At 32.4% G+C, this 24,295-nt stretch overlaps 2 protein-coding genes across 2 annotated transcripts; both read right to left on the reverse strand.

Moving 5' to 3' along the window:
- Window positions 1–1,674: 1,674 nt before the first annotated feature.
- On the reverse strand, window positions 1,675–8,976 carry LOC101217998 (pentatricopeptide repeat-containing protein At2g35130). The gene is made up of 8 exons (XM_004145392.3): window positions 8,814–8,976; window positions 7,717–7,901; window positions 7,399–7,631; window positions 6,768–7,017; window positions 5,583–5,728; window positions 3,529–3,734; window positions 3,012–3,136; window positions 1,675–2,470 (listed from the first exon to the last, which is right to left on the reverse strand). Coding segments are annotated over exons 1-8 (1,731 nt in total). The 5' UTR covers window positions 8,816–8,976; the 3' UTR covers window positions 1,675–1,886.
- Window positions 8,977–12,979: 4,003 nt separating this feature from the next.
- Window positions 12,980–18,749, reverse strand: LOC101218236 (proteasome subunit alpha type-2-A). The gene is made up of 11 exons (XM_004145393.3): window positions 18,537–18,749; window positions 18,372–18,448; window positions 17,845–17,909; window positions 17,704–17,750; window positions 17,184–17,259; window positions 16,519–16,586; window positions 15,967–16,036; window positions 15,400–15,485; window positions 15,082–15,144; window positions 13,822–13,887; window positions 12,980–13,331 (listed from the first exon to the last, which is right to left on the reverse strand). The coding sequence occupies exons 1-11, from the start codon at window positions 18,575–18,577 to the stop codon at window positions 13,283–13,285; spliced, it is 708 nt and encodes a 235-aa protein (XP_004145441.1). The 5' UTR covers window positions 18,578–18,749; the 3' UTR covers window positions 12,980–13,282.
- Between the last annotated feature and the right edge of the window lie 5,546 nt (window positions 18,750–24,295).

Here is a 24,295-nt window from a genome sequence, read left to right on the forward strand (position 1 = left end):
AATCAATGATTTTTTTACAAATTAGTGGTACATGACCGCTTAGATTTGACTATCTTTTATATATGATTGCTTAAATTAGGTGGTACTACCTTTTTTTTCCAAAATCTTAATTCATTTTTCTTAATTTGTTTATGGTTTATGTTAATTTGTTTGTTGTGTAATTTTTTTTCTCATTTCTTCTTTCAAGAGTGCATAGCAATATTTTTGCATTAATAAGAGAATATATCTTTGAAAAATATTGTCCAACTAAGGTATTTATTCTTTTGGCTTCCATACATATTTTCAAGTTATTCTATATAATGGTAATCTTTTACAATTTCTAGCTATAACTATGTAAAGTCAACATTTCTTTTTATATAAAAACAATTTTTTTTTTGTAATTTGTTTTTTTTCTTTCTCAACTCATCCTCTAAAAAGTTCTTTGTCCCTATGTAGAGTAGCAAAGAAAGGTTTAAGATAAAAAAAAAGTAAACGATTATGACAAATTACAAAAAGTTCAGTGATGCCAAATTTGAAGAAAAGTGTGTTATGAGGTTGTAAAAAATGGTGAGCCCGAAACAGTTATGAAGATATCGAAAATAAAATTCTAACGTTAATTAAACTCTAAAATAATATTTTATTTTTATATCAAAATTTCAATTTAGTTGTTGCTTACGAAATTATTCCTCAAATATTTAACCACATTATATTAGTTTAGTTTTTATATATGTTTTTTGAATTATTTAAATAATAAAATCATCTAATAGTTAGTTATAAAATGTACATCGAAAAAGTTTGGTATCTTATATTATCTTGTGTGTGCTTACTTTCATGTTCATATAAATTATATATGTTCAAATAATATGAAATCATACTACTATATTACTTATATAAAATGAGATTCTACTATATTTGAATACAAATTCATATCATAGTATTTATACAAACCCCACCCCACCATTTGTATGTACTAAAATAAATGACAAATTTCACGTAGTTTAATTTAAAAAAGAACGGAGATATAATAAGAAAAAAAGCCTAAAGAAAATAGAAATTTTGGATATTTCTTGTACTATACAAATTTACATGCATCCCACAAAAAATTATTCTTACGTCTTCCTTGCGATACACCCCACTATTGGCCTTCAAAATTATATGAACTAACCTCTTATCTTCAAAATACATCCTAAGTATTTGCCATCCAAAATAACCTAAACTAAATCTGCCAATTTCTTGGGCATTTTGATGAAAGATATATCTTTAATAGTTTAGAAAAAAACCTAAAAGCATACAAACCAAACCAACCATCAAACCCCTTTCAAGAATAAGAGGGAGAACAACTCGAAAATCATCTTTCCAAAACCAAGAAGATCCCGAAGAGGAAGCCAAGGATCAAGATCTTTGTTCTTCACTCTATAAACCTTACAAAATGGAAAATATTTACAGAAACAGTAAGACCAAGAGACTCCTTCACAAAAAAGAAAAGCAAATTCAGACAAACCAATGTCTTGACAATTCAGAAGCCAACCTCTAAAGAATCAAACTCAACTTCTAGCGGAGGATTCCGGCCGTGCTAATGTTTATTGATCTCAATCAATCCATCCACCACCACTTTAATAGTTAAAGCTATGTTAATATAGGTTAAATTAACACATAACCTACACAAACAAACTTATCTAAACATTCCAACACACCTTTTAAGAACTCTAAACAAACTCGCATTGTTTAGACTCATCATTGAAAGATCTAGGAATCGAAATTAATTGTTATCATACAAAAAGAACAGACAACCTGCACTTGCAAAAATTTCAGCTAATTTTTCTTTTAAAACTGTGAGGGAGATCAAGGGTAATTTTTAATTCTATTGAGACATAAGAATGTACAAAATAAGGCAAAGGGTTAAAAATTCAGACAGGCAAAAGAGTTTTCAAATCTTTGTGCATCGTCCTAACAACGTTCGTAACCTGTTCAATCTGTTCTTCACTTGAACATGCTGAGAGAAGTACTTTAGCTGTTCCTCCATCTGGATAGCAACCAGCATCAATCATCTTTTCAAATAATTCTAAGCATCTTTTGTAAAGCTTCTTTCTTGAATAAGCTCCAATCCGTGAAGTCCACGTCACAACATCGGGTTCTAAATTTTTGGCTGGAAGCAATTGAAACAGTTCTTCCATTCTCTCCACAAAGCCTGCTCGTCCATATACATTGATCAAGATGTTGTACGTGCTGATATCTGCTCTACATGGTCCTTTCTGCATGGTAGAAAAAAGATCTTCCATTTTTCCAAATTGGCCTAAACGTCCATAAAGATTAAGCATGCTGTTCATCACAAATGTGTCTGGTTTGAGACCTGATTTATGCATTTGACCAATTATGTCTTCACATTTAGCTACATTGCCAGCGCTTGAATAAGCGGATAAAAGAAGCATGTGGGATTTCATTGTTGGAGTTATCCCTATTCGTTTCATTTCTTCGAAAACTGCTTGTGCATCTAAAGTACATAAAGATTAGAGTTAGAAAAACACTATAACAAGAGGACGAAGAAATTGATGGGAGTTGGTTAGGAGCTGGAAGAAAATGGTGAAAAGACAATGGCTGGAACAGAATAGTTCAATTAGGGACTCCAACTATACAAAATAATGCCGACATTATAGTTACAAAAGTTTTTGAAATCGAAGCTTACAAAGAAATATAAATCGAACAAGAAATCACACTTCCAACGGATCCCTATCCATTCCTCTAAAAACTCTACTATTCCACTCTCCCCACAAAACCCATAAGATTGCACACACCCCTGAAAACCCAAAAAAGAAGTAGGATAGTTCAATTTAAACATGGTTTTACATTCAGATCCTTCCCTTGTCAGTGGATGCAACCTTACTATTGCAACATACATAATTTGAGTTGGTTCTCTTTGCTTTAATACCAAATCTTTTTAACAGATAATATGTTTGCAATGAGTGCAAAATTTGATGTTATAATGAATTAATTATCAATAAAAGAATTATTAAATGTAATTTGAGTTTACATACCTTCATGAAGACCAGCTCTTCCATATGCATCCACCATGATGTTGTATGATGCTCTATCTGGTTCACATCCCATGTGTTGCATAAGTGAAAATATTTCTGCAGCTCCATATGGAAAGCCAGCACGACTGCAATGTCCAAGACAGTACACTTTTTAGTAAAGAAAAAATTACATCGAAGGGCTATTACAGACATCCAAAATTTTCTAACGCATGAAAACATAAAGCTTAACATCAAATTTATAAGCAATTCTTCTAAATTGTTCTTAACCACAGCATGTTACGTTAGAAAAGCAGAGGAAATTTGTTAAAAGAAGTACATGGGTTGGCAAAAATATTGTAACTGTTAGAAGAGGAAAATTGAATTCAATTGCCTACTAAAGCTCACTAGTCATCAATGTCCATATGGCGGTCAGACCTTCAAAATACTGTCGACCATTTTGAAGTGAAAAATGAATACACACTTTACTTTCAAGAACCAAGACTATATATAAAAGAAGATCGTACCAGATTAATTTTACCTATATGACTCCATGAGGGCATTATAAGCATAAACATCAGGTTCATAACCAGCTTCTTGCATTTGCTCAAATATTTCTTCTGCTTTCTCACAAAGTCCCTCTCTAGCAAGTGCGTTTACTAAAGCTGTAAAGGTGCAGATGTTAGGTTTGCACCTTTGAGTTCTCATTTCGTCGAATATGTTTTGTGCCATGTGGGACTTACTTTCCTGCACAAACCTATTATTATTAGGCTATGAGGGAAAATATTAAAAATCAAAACCAATTTGAAATCCACATAAATACTACAGTAGATTCCAGTCCTTTTATTCAGGATTGTATATCTGTAAAGAAGCTTCAGGCCCTAAGATAGCCAAACTTATTGTGGCTGGTATGGTGTATTCATTCTTCCATTCAAAAGGCTGGGGAAGCGATTGGGGATTTTGGATGCCCAGCAGGAGACTGCTCTCTTCAAAATTTGGAGCCCAGGAAATTTTCACATTTGGTGTTGGAAACTTAGAAAGGATTTCTTATAGGCTTGACAACCGAAGCGTTCTTGGTTCTTTAAAAGAGCGTGGATTACTTTAAGTAATTAGTTCTCTCGAAGTTTCCTACTTATTCATTTTTCTCACAAGTGTTTTAAAAAGCCCTTTTGGGTGTGCACCTAGGTTCGAGGCCCAGGTCTGATGCCAAAAGGCGATGCTCACAAACAAGACGCGCCTCAGGCATGCACCTTTGTGAAGCCCCAAGGCACAAAGCACAACGCCTTGGAGATTTTTCATCGTTGTTAAAAAAAAATAGTAGTAATTAGGGAGTTTCATTGTTTATTAACTAAAACAATCAAATTTACTAAGCCAAAATGCAAGATTTTTTGTGTTTAGGGGTTTTTTTTTTCTTCATATTTCCACTTCAACTATGTTTTCTCTTCTTACTAAGTAATTTTACATATAGTGCGCTTCACAAAAATAAAGCATGTGCTTCTTGTGTGTCTTGCGCTTAAGCCCCAGAAGACTATTGCGCTTTATTGTGCCTTGAACTTTAAAAACATTTCTCATAGCTAGTTGGTTTTCTCGAAGTTTCCTACTTATTCCTATTTTTTATTCTAACGCGCCCAGCGCCCAACAATGTTGTCTTTGAAATTGAGAAGAAAATTTGAAACTTCATACCTAATCATGTAAGGACCAAGTTTGGATGGTGTGTCACACCTAATTAATTGGAGAATGGTGTCTCTCCCATTTGAAAGGGATGGCCCAGGGATCATCAACCACCCAGAAATATGGCACTTTTTCTTGGTGGATTTGGAGATTTTCTCCGGAAGAGTAGGCATTATGCCCATCCTCAATATGGTCTTCTCATAATGCTACATGAGACTCGAGGTTGAGAGGAGTCTTAAAGGATGAAGAAATTGAATAGTGGATTTCTATTGCATAAACTGATCTGTCCTACTACTCTGATTTGCATTCTGGCCATAAGTGTTTTTTTTTTAATTTTTCTGTGTAAATGTGGAAGATTGCTTATTCCATTTATTCTTAATCTACGCATGCATTAAAGAAACCTGAATTGAACTCAGGCTAAACCAGACATGGTGAATCTAAAACAGTGTGGTTTGAGGAATTGACTTCCTATGTCATGATAAGGTTTAATCAAATCAAGGTCCCAACCAAAAACCAGATGATCTTACCATCACCAGTTAGTAATTCAAAATGCCTTTTCCTCATTCATTTTCATTATAAACTATTTTCACTAAAAGTGAAATAAAAAATATTAATATCTCAAAATGAACAAAGAAGATCAGCTATCACTGTTGCTAAATTAGCTAAGTTAAATCCGGATTCAGAAAAGGAGAAGGAAAGAAGAAATACCAATTATTTGCTTACAGTATTGTGATAAAAAACAATAATAAATATTAAAAGAAACTAAAATAATAAAGTATCATGAAGAAATCATTGCGACCCAAAAACAGAATTTAAACACTTCAGTAAGCTAGATATTATTTTTCATACCTGTGCTACAACAATAGGCCAACGCAATTCAAATGCAGATAAAAGATTTCTCAACTTTAACCTGTTTAGGCTTACCTTTCCATATACGTTTATTAACATTGTGTACGTATCTGTAGTGGGTTGGCATCCATCTCTCTTCATCCTATGAAAGATCTCCACTGCTTTGACATTGTTTCCACCCTTTACCAATCCATCAATGTAAGCATTGTACACAATTGCACCTGTACGTTGAAATAGATTTCAATTTTCTTTTTTTTCGTTTCTGTTTAGTGATCTTGCAAGCCAAACATTCAATTTCTCATGCCACTTGTAGCAATATTGTCCTATGACTTTCAAAGTATCATCAATATATTTACAGAAAGAAGAATAATGATAAATGAAAAAAAAAGTATCATATAAGTGATGATTGCCGACCAGCTACAAAAAGGAAATAGTGCGCTTATCCCCTAAAACTAAAGTTAGCAATTTGTATGCATATTTTTGGAAATCTTGAACTGGAAATCAGAAAAATAGCACTTAGGAACTCACAATGGGTCACCTTCTTACCCTTCCTCCCACAAATCTAACATCCCTATGAGATATCACTTGTTATTCAATTCTCATCATGATCACTAGTTCACTATAATAGTAAGAGAATTTTATAGTATGTTCAGAATTCTTCTATAAAAAGTTATTCATTCTTTGCTAACGTAAGTTTTCCCAAACTCAGTATGCGCAAACATTTGCAGGGTAGTAACATAGCCGAAGTAGATAAAACCAACATGGAAATCTGTTAGTGTTAACATGGGATCAATTCATGCCATGTCATTCACTCTGCAAAAAGAATGATGAGGCAGTTCTGCAAGATCTTTGACAAGGATAATGGTTTATCCGCTGATTCTTTGATGGAAAACATTGTTAGATTTTAGAGATAATGAGGTTCTGGTGTTGGGGAAATGCCAAATATTCTCTACTACAAAATTCAAATCACTTGAAAGCACAAAAAACTAGCCACTGGAGTTGGATGACATGGAAGAAATGGCTTGTTTATTCATATTCATCATTAGTCTTCATGACTGGAAAAATACAAATAAAAATGCAGGACAAATAATTATTTTTGTATGACTAAAAGTTATCTTTGATGAGAAATTCAATACAGACATCCATGCAACAAACAGCAAATGTTATAATATCAATTGCCTCCTTAAAGTTCTAAGCCCTTAAAAATCTATAATACTAGCTTCCTCGTACAGATAGATAACTAATGAATTATAAACGTACTTGGTGAAAGGCCATACTTTCGCATTTCAGCAAAGACAGCTTCAGCCTTCTCTAGCAATCCAGATTTGCAATAGGCCTTTAGAAGAAGTGCATAAGTATCTTCTGTTGGAATGCAGTGAGATTCAAGAAGTTCTAAGTATGTAGATTCTACATCCTTATACAGTGATCGCTGCCCATAAGCATCCATAAGTAGATTGTACACAATCACATCTGGTCGGAAGGTACTCTTGTTCATTATCCATTCACATATCTATAGAATTTCAGCAGCAATAGCAAGTATAAGCACAAGTTGCACAAAGCACAAAGACATTTTGATGAACATAAGGCTCTCTCTCTCTCCTTCTCTCTCTCCTGACAATTGTTTGATCCATTCAAAATATTCATACGGATTGCATAAACTCTCTCTTTACCTACACAAAAGGAAAGCACGCTATGACCTGAGATTTTGTTTAATCCATTTTCTGTCCAGCTAGCATGAACTTCTCTCATCCCATGTATTTGCATAACTATTTGTCTTACCCTCTAACTAAACTATAAGCATAAAACCATTGAAAGAAAAAAGAAGCAAAGAAGTTGAGGAAGCCTTGGATTTGGTTTGTTGTATGACTAAAGCATCAGATTAAATTCCTACCAATATGATTGGACCCCATTTCTTATTGAGACGAAGTTGCACAGCTACACTGATGATATCATCCCAAGTTGAATTAGTGGCAGGTAGTGTGTCAAGAGAATCCCAGAGTCCCATATAATCTACTTCTTCCCTTACAAATTCCATAATCTGTTGAGCAAGAGGACCCAAAACAGGGAAGATTCCATCAACAAAACCAGATCCATACTTCCATCCTCGTCCCCTCAAGGAACCACCTGGACAAAGTGATAATTTTAATCGAGATAATATAAGCCAAAACTCAAGTACTAAACAGAGTTTCCAGTTTGTAGCATATTTTACATCGTTTTCTTGACAATCTTTTGCGATTGAAGGTTCTAAATTTTCCACGTTTATCAACATAAAGCCCATCACGTCTGGATTTCTCTACAACTTCACTGTTTGCGCATTTCACTGTCCATCTGTAATTACTTCCACAACATCTCGGTTGTAAGTATATGTTGTTCACTACACTTCCAGAAATCAACCTGCAGAGTTTTCCATACAAATATACACTTAACAAATGCCCTCTCCAAAAAAGGTCATATCACAAACAAATGTCCAGTCTTCTATCTGTTTTTCATTTACTTTTTATTATTATTATTATTATTATTTTATTCTAAGTGTAGATACATTGGCATAACAATCAAAGATAACGAAAGCTCTATCTGCTTTCGTTGCAATCATAGATAGACATGTTGCCACATAACCCTTAAAGATAAAAGAAAGAATACGTTAGATTAGATTTTGTTGAGGATCCCAAATTGGAAAAGCAGAGAAACATCACAATTTTTATAAAATACATATGTTGCTCCTCTTATTAACAGTTAATTTGAGATGGAAACCTTATGTTATCTAAGCCCAAATAGACATTCGATTAATTCAAGAATGATGAACCCAAGGAGACACTATATTGGGTTATATCAAGGATTTGATATTGAAAAAGGGAAGCCACTGCACAATCTTTTCGAGATAAGCTACTTCCCCCATTGTCAACATTGATTTCAAGTTATCTAATTGGTATTAACATGTCAAATTGCAAAGTTACGCATTAAACATGAATGTGTGTAAAACACAAATCCTTCTTAAAAAACAAACTGCACAAAACCCAATAAAAAAATAGAAAAATCTAGAAATGAAGGAAGAGAACAAATACTTTTGAGATGAAAAAAGATTCAAAAGAAAAGGCACGATGAAATTATAATAGCTTATTCAAACACAACAACGAACAGATTCGTTCAGGAGAGATTTTTTTCGTAAAACCAATCCGATATTTTCCAAGTTCAACACATATACACCACAAGGAATTGCAAAAACTAATAGGGGCAAACCAAGGTCCTAAGCTTAAAGGAAAGCAAACGAGTAATGTGAACATGCATGGGAGAAGAGGCTGAACTTACATGAAAGCGCTGAGCAGAGACTGTAGCAATTAGATGTAAAGATTGAGGAAATGAAGAAGAAAGGTTATGGGAACGTCCAATTCCATTATGGATATGAATTGATGTGAGGTTATCTATATGAAGGGAATGGAGAGTGGAGCTCAGTTTGGAAGAGAGAGTGAAATGAAAAATATCTATAATTTGAAATTTTTACTTATATAACTTATATTATTTATGTATTTTTCTTTCTTAAATTTAGCCTATTTTTCACTTCATTCCTTGTATTATTAACATCTTCGCAATTTTTTTTTTTTAAAAATATTAATTTAACTTGATTTTTTAAATCCAGATAACAAACCAAAACCAAGAATAAATTTTAGAGGTGAAATAATTTGCTTTAAAAAAAAAAAGGAGAAAATTGTGATAATAGCACAATAATAGATACTAGTTTGGAAAATAGCAAATTTTAAAAATGGATAAAATTTCAAAGATCACTGATGTGCGTGCAACAATTGAGAAGTGTAATCGTAGTGTGAATAAAATTGGCTGAGAAGCAAAACTCAAACAAGCGAAGAAGGAAATTCCTTGAAAAAGTTTACCTTTGTGTCAAATGAAAATGAATTTTTAATTGGTTTGATGAAGAAAATGGTTGTAATCGGTTTGACGAAGAAGATGGTCGGCAATAAGAAAATCCTTTGGTTTGCATCGAACATATGAAGACTTTGAAGGTTTTGAAGAGGACGAAGTTTAAAGCTCCAATCTTTTATGCAATTGATTGAAGACTTTGAAGATTTGAAGGGGACGAATGGTCTTATAATTTTTTTTGTGGAATCTACGAAAATGGAAGATATGAAAGTTGAATTCTTTTGGATTTTGAAGAGTTTCAAGGGTTTCAAGGGTTTCAAGATGTGAAGATAGTGATAACATTTGAATACCTGAACAATTTCAACAAGGATGTGTTATTTAATTACATGATATTTGGGTTTTAGGTAAACAATTGTATTTAGAATCAAATTTTTGAATTGGGTAAGGGCATTGGAGACATTGTTCCATTTATTTGTTTTTTAGATTTTTCAATTTTGCTATTCTAGCAATTTAAAAATATTTTGCTATTTTTCCAAAGTAAACCTTCTAATTTGTCATTATTCTTGTTAGCCCTTATAAAATCTAGGGGCTTTAATTAAGAAGACCTAAATTGGCATATGATATTTCAGGATGGACCTTTGTTTCCAATAATTTTCACGTATATCCCCTTAATGAGCCTAAATATTAGTCCAAATTATATATATACCCACTTGTATTATTAATTTAAATTTATAAACAAAAATAAAACAAATAGAAGGTGAACCAACAAAGAGGTAAATCTGGCTATAGACGTGGGTTATGTTTTAGAAAAATTGAAATAAAGCTAGAAAGTTTCCTTCTTTGACGACACTCTATTCCTTCCATTCTCTTCACAAAAGCCTTCAAATAGTAGAAGATTTGGTGAAATATTGGCGATGAAGAGCATACTCCACGATTGACTGAATCGGTCAACTTTCAACCATTTTGGGGAGAAATTTTAGGTTAGTAAGAATGTATATTTTGTGTCATAAAGATTAGGGTATATGAGTATATTGTAGATGTTCAAACAATATGTTAACTCAATCGACAAAAAGAAAAATGTATACGTAGATTGTGAAAACGAAAAATTTAGGGTTTCCTCTGTTTTAAAGTAACCAAAATTTGGGTGTTGAAGACAACTTCGTCTTTCTATAAAGAAGATAAAAATCGTTTAGTATATTTGAAACGAATATGTTTAGTTGAATAGAGATAACATGTTCATATTGGTTCAATTGCAGTATGTTAAGAATAATAAAATGTATATTTTAGAATTAAAAGTTTATGATGAGTAATGAAAATATTTTAGAAATACAAATTTACGAGGAGTATAGGTAATCTATTTTATAAATAAAGGTTTATAATGAGTATATGTGATATATGATAAATTTTTGAGATTCTTGAGTATATGTAATAATACGATTTGTATTTTAGAACTAAAGGTTTATGATAAATTGTTTACAGGAACATGATTGATAGAACTTTATGTTGAGTATATGTAATATATGTCGTTAGTAAATTGAATAAATTTGATTAGTACAGTAGATGAAAATAATGGAAAATTTTGGAAATAAATTAATTTAATTAAAAACTCATTTATGAATCCATCGAATAAAAGTTTGAAACAACATAATAAAATTCTAATAAAAAAAGAAAAAAGAAAAAACAGTTCGATAAGGAAAGCTTGAGTCACTTTCCGTTATGCCCAACACGTTCACAATGATCACATTTAACGCATTTCTTAAACTCCATTTTAGAAGGAATTCTAATATTCTTTGGTCAACCAAGTGAACATTTTACATTCGGTGGGAGGATGACAATGGACAAAACATCATTAGGTATTTGACATTGTCGATGATCGCCTAAAGGATTTATTAATACAATTAATATATAGTGATAAAATATTTATGTATTGTCAAATATATAAAGTAGTACATATGTAATAAATCACATATATTATGTAGTAGTATATATATAATAATTGAAAAAGAAAATTTATCCGTTACATAATGGGTATGCAATAGTACATAAATTTAGTAAGAAAAAATTACAAAATTAAAAAATAAGTTATGAATGTATTATTGAATATATGCAGCATTATATATGAAACAAAACATAAAATGTATTATTAGCATATGTGAAAAAAAAATTACATAACATATATATAATATGTGTATGGAGTGGTATACCGAACATGACAGGAAAATGAACTAAAGAATATAAAATTAAACAAAATAGGAGGAACATGACCGGAATATATGTTACGAAACGAAAGAACAAAAGAACAACTTTTTTTAGGAAAAAATATGTGCTAGAAAACGAAAGAAAAATAATAAAAGTTCCAAAAAATAAACGAAAAAATAAAGACTAACCGATTCAAAATCAGATGTAGGAGGAAAGAAGAAAGAACAAAAACTTATTTCTATAGGAATCAAAAAAGAAATTTGAGGCCGAAATTGATGATGGCTTGAAAATAAACTTTGGGTTTGAACATTAAATTAAAAATAATTATACCGAAAATAATTAAAAATATTATTATCATATAAGTTATATAATTTATACCATATTTAAATCAAATATTACATTAATAAATACAAATATATATGAACTAATAATTAAGGAAGTTAGAATTGATATAATAAATTTGGTTATCGATAATTAACGAAAATATGTTTAATTTTTTTTTAAATAATGATTTTCAAATAATTAATTAGATGAATGTTAAAATGGTCCTAAAATGCCATAATTTTTTTACGTAAGATAATAATTAAAAAAATGAGCACATTTGTAAAATATCATAAAAAAATTTCTAAAAGTTATAATATTCTAAATTAATTAGTGAAGTCTTGAATAAATCAGTTTTCATTAAAAGGATAGTAATCCTAACCTACTTTTCTAATTTAGCTATTGAACTCTCTAACCTACTTCTGCACTTTCGCCATTCAACTCTCTTTCAAGTTGGAAGATCAAAAATACATTTTGCCACTCAAATTTTATTTCTATTCTCAAAATTATATTTAACTTATTATTCCATCCATATGTTTGTTGCTTTGTTAACAACCTTCCAAGACTCCTTTCAAATTCAAATCAAAATTCTAAAACTAAAAAGAAACAACCAAATTTAATTCATATGATTTGACACTTTTAAGTTTACCAAAATCACGAGCACTATTTCTGAAACTTTGTCAAACCATACGAACTAAGTTCTATTTTTCTAAAACTTTGTCAAACCATACGAACTAAGTTCTATTTTTCTTTTAGAAAAAAATTAGTATTCGATAACCATCCAAAATAACTGTTAAAATCGTACATCTTTAAATCTTTTTTTTTTTTACAAAAATAATTTAAATAAAAGCAAACTTTCTTTAAAACCATTTTTTCTTTAGTCAATACATATAGGCCTAATCTAATTTTTAAAAACTCATTTTCTTTTTAGAAATTTGACTATAAAATCAAATGTGTAGCAAGCAAAATTTTAATAAAAATGTTATCAATCGAGACAAATTAAATTTTATGTCAAATCCACATGATCGGTATTCAAGTGAGGCAGTAGAGAACGTAAGGTTTAAACCCTAAGAAACGAGGAGTTGAGTGGAAACACAAATCAATGCAGAAATTCCAACAATTTGACTTCATAATTTTAAAACAAGAAAACTTCTCCACAGCATCTAAAATCCAAGCATGCAATAATAATTCTTTTAACTAACATACAATGGTGAAGGATGGTATTGCGCAACCTAAAATGTCCATAGAAGGAGCCAACAAATTTTCTTCATAGTTTTGGCAATGGCAGTGTCAGCCATCACCAAAGTTCAAAGGCTCACTTCACTTCAAAATCAAACACTCAGCTGCCTTTAGAAAGAACTTTCCTCTGCAAACAAACAGGTTGCTTACTCTACTTCAGCCAAGTAATCATCAATCTCAGCAGGGGTTAGTACTCTGCAAAAGAAACAGAGACAAGAAAGTCGGTATGAATCATAAACATTCACATCATAAGCGTTTTCGGTAAAAACTGAAAAATCAAGCTTGTGAGCAGAAAATGGGTATTTTTAACAGAAGATGAATGACACGGGGACACCAAATGGGCAGTATACTTCTAATGACGAGAATACTTGTGCATGTCTGCTTTCACACAAACCTCAAGAGTAGTAACCAAAAAAATCTTTTTGGAAGTATATTAACATTTTTGGACCTCCAAAGATGCTCGCTAATATGTGAAAGATCAAAACTTTCTAGTTTCAAGTGTGGTAATTCAACTTGACTAGCTAGGTTACTATATTTTAACTTCACCAAATTTTCAATGGTACAATCACAATGAGGCATTATTAGGATTACAGCATAACACACAATTCAACTATGCATTAGGGTTTTGAAGCTCGATCCAAGGATAAAGTTTTATTTCCAGTTAAACAGAATAGGAGAGACAAACCTGAATTTTTTATCTGTGCCAATTATTCCAATTTCAATGTTTTTGCTTGAGATCTGACCTTCAAAACTACAGAAGCACACAAAGCATTGCAAACGATTAGCGACATTAGCCATAGAATAAGAAAAAATAATATCTGGATGCAGACTCTATGTAGTATATGGCAACAAATATACATAGTTTACAAAATCAAACTGAGGATTTTAAATTTAGATCACTAGGAAGAACTTGTCAGAGAATGAAAATATTTAGCTGGAATTACTTTTAGCCAATCACCAAGCAGCTCTGTGGTGTTACATGGTGTTGAACATTCATATATTTTCTACACTTTTTCTTCTATTCTCCTTTCTTCTATGTAATCCAGCATACCATGCTCAGCCCTTCGATGTGCTGCCTTTGTTTCAAAGAAGAGGAGATCATGGACCACTAATTTTTGCATTGCATCTTTACTAGGAAAGCTTAGAACACTCTGTTTAGAATTTTTGACTTGGAGGTTTGTCTTCCTAGTAAGGATTGACACAGTTGGATGTTGGAAGGGCTCAAAGTTAGAGGTTATAACCAAAAGGTTACATCTTGTGGAGTTGTGCTACCCATTCCCTTTTGTGGTGTATTTGGAAAGAGAGGGATATTAGAATATTTCAAGACAATATTATAATTCTTTTGATTCTTTTTGGACTGTGTTGCAACACACAGCTTCTTGGTGGAGTACGAATTATACCAAACAGTTATGTAATTACATCCCTTCTATGATTTTTAACAATTGGAAGATCCTTATTCTTTAGTTTTTCTTGAGGAGGCCCTCTTGTCCCTTGCCCTTAGGTTGTTTCTCTTTTGTTCTATGAATATATCTGTTTCTTATAAAAAAAATATATAAATTAAGGTCTATGCATAAATATCATCTCGAGACTTAGCTCTAGCCTACATAAGAGAGAAGATTTTAGGCTACTTTTTTGTCTTTTAAAAGCACAAGCCTTTTGAATTTGAGTTCATTTTTTAAAAACACAGGTAAATGGATTAGTTCCAATTTTGTAGGAAATAACTCCCCAGTGGTTAAAATTTCTGCAGTTAATATGATGAATAAAAAAAAGACATGAGTAACTTCTATATGTCATCAGTACAATATCAACATCCCAAAATGCAGCCATTTCATAGCATCTCCTTCCCATGAACTAATCCTCACTAAACTCTTCAAGGTATAGAGAGAATGATATATATAGAAATGAAGTTCATACATTAAATGAGATTCTTTAAAAATATACGTACCCCTCTTTTAAGGTTAAGATAGCAGTGTGGACTGCATCATCAAGCTCCATATCATCGGTATACCTAAATTGGAAAGTAAGGTCATAAAAAAAACTGTCAAGAAAATTGGACAAGTGGCACCAGGAACGAAAACAAATTGCAAAACAGGCTGTGGTATGGTACTTGAAGCATTTAAATCAGAGGCTATGGATAATTTCAGGTTCACAAATCTTGCTTTGGGTTCTATTTAATAATCTAGACAGAAAAATAATTGCAAAATCTGCAGAAAATGCTTACTTTGCCTAAACAACCCATACAATAGAAAAGTAAAACAGATACCTTTTTTCTAGGAATGTTTTGGCGTTTGAAACATTCTTTCCCATTGCAGAGGCTTTCCAAGAGAAATATGAGCCAGATGGATCCACCTAGAGAAAAATTATTCCATTCAATAAAAAAACTAATTGAGAAATAGCTCTTCAGTGATGCAAACAAAAACTCACAACTTTCTATCAATATATCTACCCCACACACAATAAAGCAATGCTGTAGTACAGAGACATTGATTGTGAAAACAGCAGGATAACCAGGCTTTTTTGTAGGCACTCCTTTCTTTTTCTAAAAAAATTATATTGGAAGCAGATATTTCATTGAAAAGATGAAATATAAACGGGGGAAGCAATCTGTGCTCGTTCACATTCACTGAACAAACAAACAGCTCATTCAAGTGTCTCGAAAACAAATATAATATTCAAGATCAAGAGGTGGATTCCTGAATTTTCATTACCAAGTTTATACAAAACTAAAATTACAATATGGATTTAAAGACAGTGAATTATAAAGTTAAAAGCATCTTCAAATCAGCATGTAGTGTGTCATTATTTTATCAAGACATGAGACATAACTTACCTGGTACAATTGAGGACCGTTGTCATCAAACCCAGCAACAAGCAGAGATACACCAAAGGGCCTTACACCACTAAAGACAAGAAAAAACCCAAAATAAAACTTCAGAATTCATGAACGAAATTGAAAAGATCTATTCAGGTGAACAGCTCCCAAGTTCCAGTCTAAATACCAAAAAAATAAAATATTGGACAGGGCAACATGGTTGATGTGCAGTGAACTATTTTTATAGAAAGGGATGACGAACATGTGAAAATGGTCCAAATGAGAGCGGTAAGGGGATGTCAACCTAGTTGAGACATTCGGGTGTGCCTGCAGATCCTTTGGTCTCTTTATTTTCGCTTTGTATAAACCTTTAGTACTTTGAGCTTTATATTACTAATAAAGAGGCCGGTTTCCTTTCCAAATTAAAAACATGCAAAAATGGGGGAAAGAGGCAGTGGAAAGAGAGTAGAAATACATGTGTTTTTGGTAAGTTAGGCTACACCAATTTGTATCAATCTTCCATTTAAAATCTACAATGTAAACTACTTTTACAGCAAGAATTGTGATTACCCAGATTGGGTGAACTCCTGCATTACAGCTGCTGTTTCCCTGACAAGTTGGGTGACTGGAATTGGTTCCTAAGATATAGTTTACACAAGTTACAACCATGCAAAGATAATTACAAATACAATGGTGAACAATCACAATCACATACATTATACACAAGTTACAACCATGTGAAGAAAATCATAAATACAATGATGAACAATCAGGATCACATAACCTATCATGAATCAAAATTACTTGCATTTACTCAAGAAGGAAAATTGGTAAATAATGCAAATGATTGCAAGAATCTAAAAAGCTCAATCATATTGAAGAAAATCAACATGAAACTACGATCATTCATATTCTTTTAAGAAGTTCATAATCTTATCATTCGAAAAGACGAGAAGAGAAGGTACAACCAAACACACATAAAGGCCAAACCAAGGGTAACAAAAGAAACACCTAACCGCTGGTTCTCCATATTCAAGAAGCATGTGCAACAAGTGTACCAACTAGTAAACTGATTACAAAAACTGAAGAGGACTTCCGTTACAAAGAAAAAAATATGAGATTTAAATCTCACTGTACCCAGTGTATCAAATTGTCTTATGGAAGACTGATTATACAAACTAAAGAGTGTTTTAGTTATGAAGAAATTTGACAAAATGGTAGAAACCTGATTGTACCTTGTACAGTCTATGGTATTGTTCTGCCTGCTTCCTACTTTTTCTGACCAGAACTCTAAAATCAGGACCCATGCCACTGTAGGAAAAGGCATCATAATAAAAAAAAACTTGAAGGTGCTTAGGAAAAGAACTAATGCTGAAAATAGATTGACCCACATATCTGCTCTGTCCAAATTCAAACACTAAAGACCATAGAGATAATATTTAAAGGAAAAACGAGACAAATCAAAAAGAATAACACGATTTATTAATAGCACCAAATAGAAAGGTAACACCACAACTTTTTAATGCTAGCCTAGGGTAAATTAGCTCCGACCAATTAAATGGAGATTTTTTCCTCCAAAAGGCTACTCTATGGTCGGTAATGTTCACCAATGTTTTGAGCTCAACTTATTAGTTACAAAAAGAACAGAGCAAACGAAAAGGACACGGTCTAAGAACACTCCAAAAGAAGTTTATCCATGAGAGAGACACAGCAGCAAAGTTGTGTCCCCCTGACAAGAGGTGAAGAAAATCAAACCTGTAAACAACTCCAATATTTGGTGTAAGAGATTGTATCTTTTGAACCTGAGACAAAGAAAGCGTCATAAAAATATAAGGTGAACCATGAGAAATGGTTTAAAGAAGTTAGAACTTATAATGACAAAATTGAGTTACATACAGATGTTTCATCAACCAAGATAGAAGGTAATTTCTTTTCAGTCGCAATGACTACACCATTGGCAGCTGCAAGGATGAAGGAATACCCATCAGTAAATACTTCAAGACCCTTTACACTCATATCGTAGTTATAATCACGAACCACATAAATGCAAATTCCCAACTATACTTAAGCAAGAACAGATGAACTCATATGTGAATAAAAGCCGCAAACTAACTATGGGATCAAATAAGCATGATCAATTGATCTAAGACAATAAACTGTACTAGTGCGTGAGATCATAATCCGAGAAACAAATTCTTTATCCAAAACCCTGGCAATTATTAATAAATAATCACGTTCCCACGAAGCAACATGAAAACACTGCAACGAGGAATTGGGATGAGGTCGATAAAAACAAAAAACCCAAATGTGATCAAACCCCAGGAGATCAATTAAACCAAACATTCATTCGGCGTCAAGAAATGAGCTCCTAAGGAGCGGCAATTACGAATTAAACCAAACATCATGAGTTGAAGTCAAAATACCTTTGATACCGAGAGATGTCTGACCAGATCCAACAGCAGTCAAAGCGTGCTCGATCTGCACAAGCTTACCCGAAGGACTGAGGAACCGCGCAAAAACAACAACGTTAGAAGGGAGAATCAAGAAAGATAAAGGGAAAGAGAGAGGGGGGGAGTTGAGGAAGAGACCTGAAAGTGGTGAGAGAAAAAGAATACTGGCTGTCTCCCATGGTGAGTTGCAAAGAGGGAGCGGTGAATGGAGAAAGAAATTGTGAAATGGGAGTTTTGTTGAGGAATGCCGGAGAAAAGCAAAGCTCTGGTGTGGTGATAAAAAGCGGGGATTTCTTGTTGCCGAAGAAGGCTTCGTCGACGGGCCCTTGCTTTCACTCTGGGCCTTGCGCTTCTCGCTCTTCATGTTTTATTATATATTCTTGGAAAAATAACTTCTCTTTTTTATTTTGAAATTTAACTTTTTCTTTGTAGGTTTTGGCCTTTTGGGTAAGTACGATTCTAAGTTAACATAGGCTTGATTTTCAAATTAGTTTTTACATCTCATAATATTACCATTTTTAACTTTTTTTTTTTTTTCATCTAGAGGAATTATTAGGTCTAGGACTAGAGTTAATAAGTTTGAATTTAATAGTAAGGTTGTGTATAGGGTTTAGTGTATAAGATATAATTTCTCAAAAAATATAAATAATTGAGAAAGACGAAAAGGAAGAGTTGGTCGATTAAATATGAGAGAAGATTGATTTCCTTCGCAAAAGTAAAAAGTAGAAAAGGCAAAAGAGATAAATTTACTCCTAAAAACTTTAATAGTGTCTAAATTAAGTTTACACCAACTTAGAAAGGCCGTCCATTAATATTTGAGTTTTCTTTTAATTTAATTTCTAGATTTCAACATTTATATTTTTTTTTACTAAATATTCACTTTTCTCTTTGGCATTAATATTTATTAAAATTTTAAAATAATTATGATAGTAAAATTATTATTTAGTGAAAAATTAAAATTAAAAGTGTAAATCTTGAAATTTGGAGACCAACTTGAAATAAAACTCAAATTTTAAAATTAAGATCGTAATATTTTAAAATTTATGCTCTAAATTGAAATCAAATTTGAACTTTAAGAACTAAAAATTTGGTAATTTAAAATGTTAACATTGAATGATGAGATCGATAAAATAAACATCTTGAGCAAATAACCAGAAAATAATTTAGAGTAAGAAAAGAGAGTAAGGAGAAGAGGAATACTAAGATGTATAATGGTTCAATCCCATGAAGGGATCTACATCCGTATAAAGTTATAAAGTAGAAGAATTATAAATAAAATACATAAGAAAAAATTCTCCCCCTACAAGGAAATATTAGTGAAAGAATCTCACTCTCCTTTAGAAGGAATTACATCCTTAAACTTAATCCCTATACTCTTTCACACTTTTTGTGTTCTTCCACAGATTCCCAGAAAAGAAGAAGAATGAAGTATATAAGAGCCTCGAGCTTGACAACATACTTATGATGTCATTTCTCAATCGCTTAAGAAATGTCACATGCATTCTTCTAATGGGTGGCCACTAAACAATGGGATGATCGAGCTAATACGTTTTAATAGAGACTCAAAATAGAGCCCATGGAGGGTAGAATCTATTTCTGCTCAACTCTAAGGAAGCTAGCAAAAATCTAACAAATGTCCACCTTGCTAGAGAATATACAATATAATTATGTAAACAAAGCTTTTAGGGAAAAATGATGGGATTGGAACCGACCTCCTATTTGTAATCCACGATCACAAAGATCCAACCAGAACTCTCAAGTTTATGAATAGAGATAGATTTAGTCCATGCATCTGCAACATTCTTGGATGAAGATGTATTCTCCAGTCTCTTATTTTTCCTTCAACTATCGCATCTCTAATAAAATGGTACCTGACATTTACGTGGTTTGTCCTTTCATAATAAGTTTGATTTTTTTTACCGAAACTCTCACACTCCCTCTCAAACCACTTTCTCCTAGCCTAAGAGATGGCGTGAAGCCAACAAATATCATTCTCCATCTAACGATACATGCTAACCCTACTAAAACTAGAGATAAAACTAAATTTAACTTCTAAACAAACATAAAACATGCATACATTTACAACGGAAACCTTATACAAACTTTATACAATAGTGTAGTGCAACCCAAACTATACACAACAAAGTTTAATAAGTGTGATACAGACATATACAAACTAGAGTTCAAACAAGTCAAAAGATTAACTTTCACAACCCACAAGTTACTTACCTCTTACTAAACTCATATACAAACCATATGTACGAATGAGAATAGACCTATTGAAATAACAACTCAAAACTCTAGCAGATAAGTAGAAATAACCAAGTGTCGAGTTCATGATCTCTACCTAGAAAATAAGAAAACATATTTGGAAAGGGTGAGCTAAAACTTAGTGGGTGACTAGTTTTTGACATAAAACATGCTTACAAATCAATGAGTAGTAAACTTGTCGAAGCTATAAATACATTTAAAGCAAACCAAAAACAAGGATCTCAACTTGAATAAATTCTCAAACATTTCTCTTTCTCTTGTCATACCCCAAATCTCTATAAAACTACGAGACGAAAATCTAGGCATTAGTAGTGTCTCATCTCATTATAGCTATTGTGAGATGGAAAATTTAGGTGTCCATAGAGACCTAATAACTTGTAGAAACACAAGTTATTATGGTCTTTTAGGTAGAATAATGTGATCAAAATGTGTAGTAAAGGTGTCAAAACGCGTAGCTACTAGTGCAAAGTCATAACTATTAGGAAATACATCTTACATAAGTCCTCATGCCTGTTTTACCATGATTTTCAGTGTTTTAACACATTATTAATAGAAAGAGAAGAACATTGAATCACAGAGGAGGGCGTACATGGATTACACAAGAATAATAACCTTGTATGGCGAGAACAATCACTAGGCGAGGAACTACGTCAGCACCTGAGAAAGATTCACTAGAAGACAATAATGGTAGTTAGAGTTGATACGACTTGACAAGGCTGTAATTGGCACCGATGTGATCCGAGAATAGAAGTTTTCTGCTGAAAGTTGTCTACAAAAAGATTTCATCACTACCAAGCAAAGGGGGCCTGAATGGGCCAAACCATAGAGAGTGGTAAAAAGGAGTAGCTTTTCTATTGTCTGTAAAAGTTATTATTTTTCTTCTCCGATCAGTCTGTGAGTGAAAGCTTAGAGTAAGAGTAGAGGAGATTCCACAATTTCTCTTCCTCTAGCTTGTAATATTCATTTTCTTTACTTTCCATTTTTGTAATTTTTTTTTTTTTGTAATATAGGTTGTTCTTATTTTACAGTGTATATCGCCAATTACTCAAGAGAGTAAGTAGCAAGAATATAGCTACGCACGTAAGAAGAAGTTGGAAACAAACTCTACCTTGATGAGATAACGTCCAACACTTGTATTTCAAAAGGAGAACAAGTGTGGGTATTTGGCGTCGAGAGGTTGTCACTCTTATAAAAGAAGTATTGTAAGTCTTGTAAGTAAACGCTTTTAGATAGGTCTTGCTAACCAAACTTTATCATTTGTATCCTGAGAGGTGAGCAAATGTGGCGTTGAAGGCACTGAGATATGCTTGCCCTAATCAAAAGCTAGTTGATTGAGCTTTATCGCATCAAGGCTACCCCGTGGCTTAATCGCATAATAACGTAGATACTTTCCTTTAATCTTTCTTTACACAAGTTAATTAGTTCACAGATCCATTTATCTGCCATTCTTATTCTCTTTTACAGATTCTTTAGTGTAGATAGTAATTTTAGTTTAGATTTACTTTACTTTATATTGTATAGATAGTTATCGTATTAGATGAAGAGTGAGTCTTAGAACTAAGATTTAATATCAATTCTCTATGTTCGACCACGAATTATCCAGGAAAACCTATTGTTTCACTTACACTTGGACAAGCAATAGGAATACTTGTACTACACGAGGATTTAATAACTACACGAAGACATAGAGATATAGTAAGCATCTCACATGCGATGATCATGACTCGTCGCATATTAGGATTGCAATATGCACTTAACTTATATACTTTAGTTACACAATCTTAAGATTATAGCTGAAGCTAGAACACAAAATCCATGAAACTAAATATGAACTTTACCAAGGCTCTTATCTCTACCCAGTCTCCGTGATGGAAACTCTAGGGATCTATTGAATATCCTCATCATAGGACCTCTATGCATAGAAAAACTCCCTCGTAGAGTTGCTATAACTTTCAGAATATCTTAAGTATAGACTAAAACATGCTCACACAGTCTCATAATTAAAACATTATCTCAAACTATAAAAGTGTGTTTACAATTCCCAAATCTATAAATCAAGCTTTGTTTAAACAATAGTTAACTTAAATACTTTTAGAAACTCATTATTATATGGTTGTTCATAATTTCCTTGTTTAAAGAAACATTCTCAGTAAACAAGAAACATTCTCAGTAAACTTATAAATCAAACACATGTTATTCAAATTCTATCTAAACTTGAAACTCATGCTTTGGAAATCAAGTATAGATCAAATATTTTAACTCAAAGCATGCTTTAAACATAAGCTTAGTAAAACAGGTTTAGAAATCATATTAAAACTCATTTTTGTCACTTACTGTTTAGTGCTTATTTCTCTCTAGTTTATATACGTCACGAAGCCTTACCCAACCTAAAAAGCAATTCCAAATCCCTTGTAAATTATGGTTTGGTAAACAACTTGTCTATAATCAAACTCAGTTATACTTTTCATGAAAATCATTCTATGTTCTATTATTCCCTAAACATGGTTACTTTAGGGTTAGCTAAACTAATCCTCCTAAATCACATGTACTTATCATAAATGGGCTTAACCATGAATTCTTAACCTTACTCAACCTTTTAAACTCACTTTAAAACTTTATTCCTATTCAGGTTGGACTTACTTTCAACATATTCTGTCGTTAATCACAAAATCTTCAAAATTCACCTAAAATCTAAATTCAGGTATTTCGAGTAAAAATATTCTAATATATCTATTTAAGCTTAAAAATTAAGTTTAAAAGTAACCAAAATTTGAGCCAAAATCACTAAAACTTTAAAATAAACTTTAACTAACCCAAATTTAGGTGCCATGGGCTGGTGACATCTCCATGTTAGCAAGGATGAGTGTGATAGGGGGACTTAGGGGCGTGATAAGGCAAGCAACATGCGTGTTAGGGGGCCTCTTGACCATGAGAACCTAGAAGCCATAAACAAGAAAAGCATATTGAACGCAAGTACCATCTTATCAGAAAAATGATACATCGTGGTGATGTTGTGGTGACTTAGATACCTTTTGAGCAAAACATTGATGATCCATTTACAAAAACCATTGTTGCCAAAGTGTTTGAGGGTCATCTATAAATTTTAGGTCTACAATGTTTGTAAACTAGGACAAGTGGGAGATTTATTGGGTATATGCCCTAGTTTATTGTATTCACATGTTTTATTGTACTCATATGTATTATTCTCTTCCGTTAAATGCAACATTGTTTTCACTATGAGTTTTATTCCAAGTTGTAGTTTGTTGGAATCTATGTCCTAAAACTTATAATTTGTAATTTAAAATAATATTCAATTCAATAAAGTTGTTATTGAGAAATTATTACTGAAATTGAATACTAAAATATTGAATCCTATAAACTAAGATCTCAAGGTTATATTGAGTAAACTTGAAATTTATGTAGATACGTAAACATGAATCAAGTTCGAGTGTATAACCTAAACGGTTTATAGTATTTGAATAAGGTTGAACGCCTTATTCTGGGGACACTATGGATGCGACCTAATTTGTAGTTAGTACAAGCAATGTGATCTTGAATCGTTCATGTGGAGACATGAATGTGGGAGAATCCTATGTAAAGAGTTTACATAAGACTGAAACCATGAA

The sequence above is a fragment of the Cucumis sativus genome, chromosome 1, assembly GCF_000004075.3.
Source record: "Cucumis sativus cultivar 9930 chromosome 1, Cucumber_9930_V3, whole genome shotgun sequence".
NCBI lineage: Eukaryota > Viridiplantae > Streptophyta > Magnoliopsida > Cucurbitales > Cucurbitaceae > Cucumis > Cucumis sativus.

What these genes read in the sequence shown, in the direction of transcription:
- LOC101217998 (XM_004145392.3), bottom strand. An exon ending in GCCCTCATGGAGTCATATAG is followed by an intron (nt 3,137 to 3,528) that starts GTAAAATTAATC and finishes TGGACATTGCAG; the next exon opens with TCGTGCTGGCTTTCCATATG. An exon ending in AAGAGCTGGTCTTCATGAAG is followed by an intron (nt 2,471 to 3,011) that starts GTATGTAAACTC and finishes TATGTACTTTAG; the next exon opens with ATGCACAAGCAGTTTTCGAA.
- LOC101218236 (XM_004145393.3), bottom strand. Translation starts at nt 18,577, where the DNA reads ATGGGAGACAGCCAGTATTCTTTTTCTCTCACCACTTTCAG. An exon ending in GACATCTCTCGGTATCAAAG is followed by an intron (nt 17,910 to 18,371) that starts GTATTTTGACTT and finishes TCATCCTTGCAG; the next exon opens with CTGCCAATGGTGTAGTCATT. An exon ending in AATATTGGAGTTGTTTACAG is followed by an intron (nt 17,260 to 17,703) that starts GTTTGATTTTCT and finishes CTTTTCCTACAG; the next exon opens with TGGCATGGGTCCTGATTTTA.